General features: G+C 43.1%; 1 protein-coding gene across 1 annotated transcript in view; it reads right to left on the minus strand.

Annotated features, from left to right (window-relative positions):
* The window catches only part of LOC138156618 (xylosyl- and glucuronyltransferase LARGE1), a 133792-nt gene that overhangs the window by 25838 nt on the left and 97360 nt on the right, over positions 1–10594 (minus strand). The window contains exon 5 of the mRNA XM_069082025.1: positions 9816–9979. Coding sequence (XP_068938126.1) covers positions 9816–9979 — 164 coding nt within the window. The remainder of the gene's footprint in view (positions 1–9815; positions 9980–10594) is intronic.

The following is a 10594-nucleotide window of genomic DNA, read 5'->3' on the forward strand; positions in this document are numbered from 1 at the left end:
AGGCAGCCTCTGTCAGACATGTTCAGTGGATCTGTTTCTTTTGTGTAACTGACTTTACTACAAGAGGATTGTGTGTGTGTATGTGCAGGATACTAGGAAATGAGAACAATGTTAAAAGGAGCAATAAAACATAAATGAAATACACAAAAGAAAGTTCTTGGTAAAGCAGAAAAAGCTTGCCCCCCTTCCCATAACTACTACACTTCTCATCGCCATACTCTGCCTCCTCCTCCCCAGAATCGACTCCATGGTGGATAAAACACAGATGTAGTGATATGAGTTCCTCCAAAGAACTGCTGGTTTGCCCAGGAATTGTGATTCCCTTTGTGAAAGAGTCATTTCTAATCCCAAGCACAGGCAGAGATAATGAGTTAATGTTTTCATGGTGTTTTTATTTTTTCAAAGCATTCTACACATATGATCTAATTTTGTCCTCACAATAGCCTTAAGGGGTGGCGATATTGCCCCCACCCCCATTTTATAGGTAGGGAAACTGAGGTTAAGTGACCTCAGTGACTTTCTCAGGGTCACATAGCCACAATGTGTCTAAGAGAAGATTTGAAAGCAGAAATTCTCAAGTCCAGAAATCAATCCATTGAATAGCAGCCTTTCTATATGTGTGTAATCTTAGAGAATTGCTTGAGGTTCAGAGACATTCAGTGTCTTGTCCAGGGTCATAAATCAGTACGAGTCAGAGGAAGACCTTGAATCCTGTTGGCCTGCAGTCCACTGGTATATTCCTTATGCCATATTTCTTTCTCTTTTGAAAATAGGCATTTTAAAGAATGATATATGGACAGACTCGATATGAACCTTAGCTAAATGAGGAGTCCTGCAAAGTCAGTACAATGGCTAACTTGCGGCTCCCTTTCCCCCTCCCACAGTCACAATTTACTAAGAGGTTTTTTTTTAACCTGCACTTTTCCTGAGAACTACTTCTCTGGAGAGCCACAAACAAAATAAACAATCAAAAATACATCTCAGAAAGGACATGACAAGAATCTGATAAACTAAGCGAAGACAGAAAGGCTACATACAAACACTGCTATAGATGGAATGGTCTTAGGAAGAGGAGACGGGGATACTTTTAAAGCAGTACTCTCCAACCCTTGGACACCAGGAATCTGGTAGGATATAAAACTATTACAAAGGGCTTGAGAACCTATAAATAAGAAAGTATTACGTGACTCCAGACAACTCTTTTCACATCATTCCATTTGACTCTTAAAGATACAGTATAAGCATCTCTAGTCTCTGAGAGAGCCAAATGAAACAGAAGTTACAATAGCTTCTAAAGGCTGGATAAATAATGTTTCACACATATATGCACAGCTCTTTCCAAAGGATGGAGTGCATAATAAAGGCTTAAAACATGCTTGTTGACTAAATGGGATAAATAAAATGCAAAGCCATTTATGAATGTTACTGAATTCCTATAAGTGTGATATTGCAACATATTTTTCAATACCACAATAGAACTTAAAAGTACAACTACTGTCTTTGTAAAGGTATAAGAAATTTTTTTCATGTTAAAAAGGATCCTCAACCTCACAATGCTTGTCAATCATTGATGTAAAGTGTCCATCTGCTATCTTTCCCCAAGCAACAGTAACTGGGGACTCTTCTTCCTTCCTTATTTCCCACTGTTTTGTTGTTCAATTTTATCTGACTTTTTGTGGCCCCATTTGGGGTGTTCTTGCAGAGTACTGGACTGGTTTGCCATTTCTTACTCTAGCTCATTTTACAGATGAGGAAACTGAGGCAAACAAGGTTAAGCAACTTGCCTAGAGTCATACAGCTAGTGTCTGAGGCTGGTTTTGAACTCATGAAGATGTCTCCATGTTTCCAAACCCAGTGTTCTATCCACTGCACCACCTAGCTGGCCCATTCCCCACCACAGGACGTGCCTAATGGGTCTATAGTCCTCTTGACTATTTTCCCTTGTCTAAATCTGCAGGGGTAATGGGGAATGGAGGAGGTATTACAAGATTATTGAGCTATATCTCACAACTGAGTTTTACTCCTTGGGTTGGCTGGAAGTCACGCTTCAGTGTCCTTCATATGACACCATCCTGAGGTGCAGAAAATAACCAAGACCAGGAGTCGTGATGGTCACAGAGATACCATTCAATCAGCCATGAGTCAATAATGAAATCATCCTGGAGGATATTTCAAGGTGGCATTTAAAGGCAGTCTGGTAGAAAGGACCCCAGGGGGGAGCGGGAGGGGACCCAGGTCTCAGTCATCCTGGCTTTAGAGCTGGAAGGGACTGCAGCATTCATCTACTCCAATACCTTCCTCCTCATCTCAATGCCTTCCTCCATATTCTGCCATTTCACAGAGGAAGAAACCGAGGCTCTGAGAGAAAATGACTTAGCCAAAGTCATATACCTAGTAACTAGGACAGCCTGAATTTGAATGTAGGTCCTTAAATCCCAAGTGCATCCCCAACATATAGCTCTGCCCTCAGTTTCTTTAGTTTTCAAATGGGGAGGGGATTGAATGAAATTACTTTGAATGCCCCTATGTCTATGATCTTATATGACTGCTGCCATATATGTGACCAGTTCCCCAACCGGATTCCTCCTGTACAAAATAATGAATAAGTTAGAGTAAACAATTGGGTGGTGCAGTGTTTAGAGCACTGGCCTGGAGTTAGGAAGATCTGATTTCAATTCTGCCTTCAGACACCAGCTTTGTGACCCTGGGCAAGTCACTTACCCCTGATTGCCTCAGTTTCCTCATCTATAAAATGAGCTAGAGAAGGAAATGGCAAACCACTCCAGTATCTTTGCCAAGAAGACCCCAAATGGGGTCATAAAGGGTTGGACATGATTGAAAATGACTGAATGATAACTAGAAAGAATTCAAGAAGTAAAATCTTAGACTCCCTGGCATGCTGGAAAGAACACTGACTTTAGAGCTTCTTCCACCACCATACACATGTCAGTTCAAATCCTGGCTTTGCTTTAATGGCATACCACTTCAGTGGCCCTTTCAAAAAATGACATTCACAGAGTGCTTTAGGGTTTGTGAAGATAATAATAATATAGTTAATATTTAAATAACACCTTAAGGTTTGTAAAGCATTTCCCCACCAAAACAGAAAACATATTATTTGATCATCTTCACAACAACCCTGGGAGTTAGTGGTATTATTTATCCCCATTTTAGAGCTGAGGAAACTAAGGTAGAAGTTAAGTGACCTGGGGTCACACAGTAAATAATAACACTAGCTAACATTTATATATAGCCCTTCTTATGTATCAGGCATTGTTCTAAGCACTTAAAATATTATTGCATTTGATCCCTATAATAACCCTAGGAGATGGGTGCTATTATTAACTCCATTTTTTTAATTTAAAAATTTTAAATTTAATATATAAATAAATAAAATTTAAAAAATTTAAAAATTAATTTTCCAGCTGAGGAAACTGAGGCAGGAAAAGGTTAAGCTATTTGCCCTGGGAGACAAAGTCTGGATTTGAACTCAGGTCTACCCAACTCAGGTGTTCTTTCCAACATACCATCTAACTGCTTTTTCTTATGTAAATCATGGAACTCTTTATATAAATTATACCACTTAAGTATTTGCTGTAGGCATTATTAACCTCATTTTAAAGATGAGGAAATTGAGGCTCAGATCGGGCCAGTTATCTTCCAATATCTGAAGGGTTACTATCTTTTAGAGAGATCAGATTCATTGCTGCATCCTAGAATGGAGAATCAGGACCACCTAGTAGATAGCAGCTATGGAGACATAGTTGCTTCCGCAGCTAGGTGGCTCCATAGTGCACAGAGCTCCAGACCTGGAGTCAGGAAGACTCAAATCCAGCCTCAGACCTTAGTTGAATGACCCTGGGCAAGTCACTTCACCCCTTTTGCCTCAGTTTCCTCATCTATAAAATGAGCTGGAGAAGGAAATAACAAATCACTCCAGTGTCTTTGCCAAGAAAATCCCAGATGGGATCACAGAGAGTTGGACATGACTGAAACACTCAAGTCAGATTTGTTTCAATATAAGGACAAACTTCCTACAATTAGAGCTTTCTGAAAACAGAAGGGGCTCCTCAGAATGGACATTTCTAGAGGATTCAGTGGAATCTCAGGAATCATCTAGTCTGACTCCTTCATTTCTTGGACGAGGAATCTGCAAACCAGAGACATGACATTAAAGGACTTGCCCAGAGACACACAGCTAAGAAGTGTCAGAGGCAGGATTTGAACCCAGGACTTTCTAGTTCTAGGTACAGCACTCTCTCTAGGATACACAGAGAGCAGCCTGCACAGGGCCACACGCCCACCAGCCTCCTTAATTCGGCGTGGCATTCACTCAGGGCCTGTTTGCACTCAAAGGTTTACAAACACACAAGAAATGTTTCTTAAATTAAAAATCAATGAAACAGGCCCCTGTGAGTGCCTAGCGTCATAATTGAATGTGTGGGAAGGAGAGGAGGAGGCTGGTTCAATGCCTGCCGTCTTCATTAGAAAGCATTACCGCTTGATAATTTTTTATTATGTTCTGTTTGGCGTCTCATCACTCTGGATTCCTCTGGTCCTCTATGGAATAGTCGGGACCATAATAGTTGTCAGAGCATATTAGAGGCATCATGTACATGTCACATTCTGGCCGCAGTGGGCTGCAGGGCAATTCTGCTGGTTGCCATCAGTTGCCGTGGCAATGTTACTTCCTGAAGAAAACATAATGCATCTTTCCTCTTCTCTGACATCGGCCCTGCTGGGAGATGGGCACGAGGTCCCTTCTAGGGATGCCACGGGAGGGGGGCAGGGAACTGGCCGAGGGAACCTTTGGGTGCATGGGATGCCCTGTTCCTTTTCACTAGCCAGAGAGCACATGGTGCTACCAGCTCTGACTCCCATTTCTCCAGGATTTAAAGGTTTCCAAAGAACTTTCCTTTCAATGACCCTGTGAGGCGAGTTATTCTGGGAAAATCACCAAGCCACAGAATATTAAAGGCAGGAGGGATGAAGCATCTCAGGACCACAGGTACATCCTTGGAGAGGCCACCCAGTCTAAGCCCTCTTTTTGTAGACTAGGAAAATCGGGCACACAGAGGTTAATTTGCCCAGGGTCACACAATGAGTGTCTATGGCAGAATGTGAATCAAGATATGCCAGGGCCCTCCAACAATACCACCCCACCCCCATTATGTATACAGCACTTACTATATGTGCTAAGCACTTTATAGTTATTGTCTCATTTGGTCCTCAAGATAACCCTGGGAGCACCCCACGTACTATGATTATCTTCTTTTAAGAGATAAGGAAACTGAGGCAAACAGAGGTTAAGGCATTTGCCTAGGATCATACTGATGAGGTGTGAGCTCAGTCTTCCTGACTCCAGGCCCAGCACTTTATTTTTATTTTTTTGTGAGGGGGAAGGTAGGGCAATTGGGGTCAAGTGACTTGTCCAAGGTCACACAGCTACTAAGTGTTACGTGTCTGAGGTTGGATTTGAACTCAGGTTCCCCTGACTCCAGGGCCAGTGCTCTGTTCACTGCACCACCTAGCTGCCCCAGCACTTTATTCCCTGTCCCATCTAGCTGCCTAAATAATGATGGTGATGGTAATAATATTAACAGTCAGTGCTTATATAGTGCTTTAAGGTTTGCAAAACACTTGACAAATATTATCTCACTGGATTATCAAAATAACCTGGGGAGTCTTACAGAAGAAAGAGCTGAGACAGACAAGGGGTGAGTGGCTTGCGGGGGGTGGTCACACAGCTGTTAGAGTCTGAGGCTGCACTGGATCTCAGGCCTTCCTGATTCCAGGTCCGCGGCTCTAATCTTTCTGCTTTATCCATTATAACACTCTTTGAGCTCAACGGAGCTCATATGCCTCTTTATTTTACAAATGACACAAATGAAATCTAGAGGGGAAAACTGACTTGCCCAGGGTCACAGAGGGAGTGAGAAGCAGAAACATGTCTAAAACTGAAGTCTTTTCATTCTGTGCCAGGTTCTTTCCCTCATACCCAATGACTTCCCTATTATAGTAATTTTTTTAATACATAGAAAATGAGGTTTAGACTCATGACTTGACCAAAATTGGACCATTTGAACCTGGTCCCTTGGAATTCCAAACCCTATGCCCTGTGTATGCTCCCACTCTATGAGAACGGAGATCACGCTATGGGAGGGGAGAGAAGATGAACACAAATGCCTCTTACAACAAGAAAGGGCAGATAGCAGATACTCCAAAGTTTACAAACCTCTTCATACACATGATTTCAGTGGAGTTGCACAACTCCCGTGAGAGGCAGGAGACACGCGGCTTAGAGAAATTCAAAGACTATCTCGTGGCCCCACAGCTAGTGTGTGAGACTGGAGCCCACATCTCTCCAGTCCCAAGCTCAGCACTCTGTGCTCTGCCAACTCCCAACACACCTAAAGGTGTGTAAAAGCCATGGACTTTGGCAGAAAGAGGACTTACCCAAGAGGAAGGGGACCTAAACTGGATGCCCCCTTTAGGACTTCATAGCTCTACCACCATGAACAGGTCACTTAATCTCTCCCTCCTTAGAAAAATGGGGTTGACACAAACTGCCCAAAAGGCAGGCCTCTAGGATAAATGAGCTGTAGAGGCCCCTTCCATCCAAAGGGAGAATGGATTGTCACCAGAGTTGGGGAGATTCTGGATCCTGGACATGTCCAAATGGAAGGTGAAAGGCTGCTTTTGGGGCTGCCTTTTTAAGTGCATTTGGACTAGGTGGCTTCTGAGACCTTTTGGAGCTTTAGGTGGGGGTGTTCTATGATTCCACGATTCCAAATGAGTTCTCCAAGATGGTGCAGTGAATTGAGCATTGCTGGGACTAGACCAAAGGTCTTCTGACTCCTAGTGCAGGGGTGTTATTATTATTCATTTGTGTCTGACTCTTTCAGGGTTTTCTTGGCAAAGATACTGAAGTGGTTGGCCATTTCCTTCTCTAGCTCATTTTCCAAATGAGGAAACTGAGGCAAACAGGGTTAAGTAACTTACCCAACACCACACAGCTAGTAAGTGTCTGAGGCTGGATTTGAACTCAGGTCCTTCTGACTCCAGAGCTAGCATTCATTATCCACTGTACTACCTAGATATCCCCAAATTATTCTCTCTCTGCTCCACTAACACAGGATTGATTCACAGGATCATAAACCTAGAAATAGAAGGGAACTTCGAGATTTTTTAGGCTAATAACCTCATTTTACCGAAAGGGAAACTGAGGCCCAGGAAGGCTAGATGTTTTGCTCTAGGTCATCAAGGTTCATGGTGGGGTTTGAGCCCCACTCATCTGATAACGGGGTCAGCAGTCTTTCTACTGTGCTGCACCTTTCACCTGAACCTCTGAGGACAAGGCTGGATTAAGAAGTGATAAAATTATATGGGCTGGTTCATTTGAAGACATATTTACAAGGTTTCTCTGCTGTCTCTTTCACTGGACATTGTGGGTCCTAAAGCACAAAGCTAAATGAGAAACCAGCAAAGCAAAATTAATGAAAAACCGATTAAACAAATGAAGGACAAAAACAAAGCCCTGAATTTCTCCTCTGTCTCTTTGGATGAACACATTAGTTGCAAGAAAAGCTCCCAGGAAATGACGGAAAGCTATGCTCCAGTCCATACCATGTTGCAGGCAGCATGCTTTAATAGGAATGGCATGACTGGAATTCCCCTTCTTTCTTCTCTTAACTTCCCCAAGCAGACCATCACGCTCCAGCCTCAATCTCGCTCCAGCCTCAATCTCGCTCCAGCCTCAATCTCGCTGTTTCACTTTAATATAGACTTTGAGGGTGGGGGTTGGGGTGGAAAGGAGTGCATGTTTGTATGTATATATGCTGGCAAAATTATGAGAGAGAAACATCAGGGCCTATGGTCTCTGACTACCAGGTTCTCTTGACCACAACCTAGGCAAGCCTGAGAGAAAGGGAGGACTCAAAAGGTGCTGTCAGGGACAATTTTTTGACAAGGAGTCAACTCTTTAGTGTCTGTCTGCTCTTAAGAATTGTAGCACATATCATTGTCTGAGATTCCACACCTGACATGGGGGAGTGCGAGCACAGGTGCATAGAGAAACCATATATATAGGTAACCAGTTTCCCTAGAGGCACACTGCTCTGCCACAGTGTGGCAGTGAGCCCTCATCTTTTTTGCTTTCCTGCTTCACAAAACACCCAGCTCCAGCGTCCAGACAGGATGGATCAGGCCAGCTGCTAGCCCAGAGATCCAGGACCACCTTGCTCTTCGATACAGCCAATAGGTACTCCCAGATCAAGAGTGAGGCTAGTACTCTTTGATGGCTTTTGAACACAGCTGCTTCTGTTCTGTCCCCAGAGCTCAACTGCTTTGCCTTCCCATTTGAGACAACAAGGGCCCCAGTCTTCTGACTGGTTAGCAGCCCACTGCATCTATGCATTCAACTCACACATGCCACCATGCTTCATCTCACCATCGTCTTCCTGTCACTGTAGTGCCCAGACCAGAGGATCATGCCCTACAACACTTAACACTTTCATCTTCAGAATTCCCATCCTGCCCCACCCCCAGCTTGATGGATGAGCAGTTCTATCCATCCAAGTTGGTTGTAATCATGCTTAGCTTATATCCCAGTCACCTTCTCAGCATCTGCTTTACTGTCACACTGCCTTTGGCTTTACCCCTCTTGCCAGCTGTGAAACCATAATTAAATCAATACTGCAGTTGCTACTCAAAAAAACATGTCATTTACTTCCTTATGGCTCCACTCACCACTCTTATAACTTTCCAGACCCAAATACCCTTCCCTGGGTTACTACCCCACCATATATGCTGTCTCTTTTGCCTTTACCTTCCCAACCAGAACAGCTCCTAGACAGGGACTGTCTTTGGTTTCGTATTTGCATTCCCAATCATTCGACACACAGTGCTCAGCATAGATTAAGTACCTGATAAATGCTTAATAAAGTGCATTTAAGAAAATACACTTGATGAATTGGTGGGAATTAATCAGTTTTATGGACTAACTTTTATGCTGTGATTAGTTTTACCTTTGATCTGTTTAGTAAATATTTTTGATTATGAAAAAATATGCTTAAGTGCATTTTAAGTACATGAAATAAGTGTACTTAATAATGTATGTACATCCATCCATCCATTCATCCATCCATCCATCCTTGCTTTCATATATCCATCCTTTCTTCTATCCTTTCTTCCATCCATCCATCTATCCATCCTTCCATTCATCCACCCATTCACCCACCCACCCATCCACCCATCCATCCACCCATCCACCCATCCATCATCTATCCATCCATCCATCCACCCACCCACCCTTCCATCCATCCATCCGTCCATCCATTCATCCATCCATCCTTGCTTTCATATATCCATCCTTTCTTCTATCCTTTCTTCCATCCATCCATCCATCCTTCCATTCATCCACCGATCCACCCATCCATCCATCCATCCATCCATCCATCCATCCATCCATCCATCCATCCACCCATCCATCCTGACCAGAGCCTTTGTCGCTCATGCCTGAATACCACAGGAACTCAAAAGATACTCTACTTTATACCTGTCTGCTTATGTAAAGAATACCAGTTATATGACTTTGTGTGTATTTAAAGTATTTCATACGGTTATAGATTTAGAGATGAAATTTAGAGGCTATCTCATCCAAATCTCTTATTTACAGCTGTAAATAACAGACCCCAAAGTTGTGCTGGCATTAAGGGCACTGGAGGACATCTGAACCCATTTTGAACCAACTAAGTCCAGTGCTCAATCTACTGCCCTTCCATCTCTTTGAAGCTCTTTGAAGGTCTCCTCCATACCTGTCCATGGAGAGCTGAGCCACAAGGGTGACATCTGTGTTGTCTGAGGTGGGTTCATACTCATAGTGCAGGAAGTAGAGGTGGGTGCGATGGACCGTGAAGCGTTCTCGCCGAAATTCGTAACACAGATCATCCTCGTCCAGCTCAGACAGCTGCTTCTGGAGCTGCAAAAGACACAGGGAATGAAGTTTGGGGGCAACTGAGAAGAATGCTCTGGGGCCTGCGAGCCCGGCCATCATCTGCCACAGGGTTCCATGAGTTTGCCTACCTGCCTGGTTTTCAAAGGCAGAAGAGAAATTCTCTCCTTTGTTGGCACACTCCCCTGCTATGGAAAAAAAAAAAGGCAACTAACATGCAGAGTTAGATAGATATGGGCTAGTCATTGGTTGAAAGGCTTTAGCCATCTTCTAGTCCTATTCCCTCCTTTTACTGGTTTTATAGATTTCAGGTTAAGCGGGGGAGATACCCAGGGAGACAGGATTTGAACTTGGGTCTTCTCACTCAAAATCTAAAGCTTTTCCCACCTGGCTACTCTGGTGTATGTGGGAGATGAATAGGGATAAGGAAAGCAGGGTGCAATTAGTTTCTGAGAACTATGGGAGTAATGTTAGAATATATAATTATAAGCTACTTATATAAAAATGATTTTTTTATTTAATATAGACCAAAAATCATCCACTTTTATTTCTTTGCTTTTATTCATAGTGTCAGAAGGCTGAGACTCAGCATGGGATCATAGATCTAGAACTAGTAGGTACCTGAAATGCTATCTAGTCTAG

Source organism: Petaurus breviceps, unplaced genomic scaffold (genome assembly GCF_028583685.1).
Source record: "Petaurus breviceps papuanus isolate PSGF00001 unplaced genomic scaffold, PetGlider_PUasm1.0 156, whole genome shotgun sequence".
NCBI lineage: Eukaryota > Metazoa > Chordata > Mammalia > Diprotodontia > Petauridae > Petaurus > Petaurus breviceps.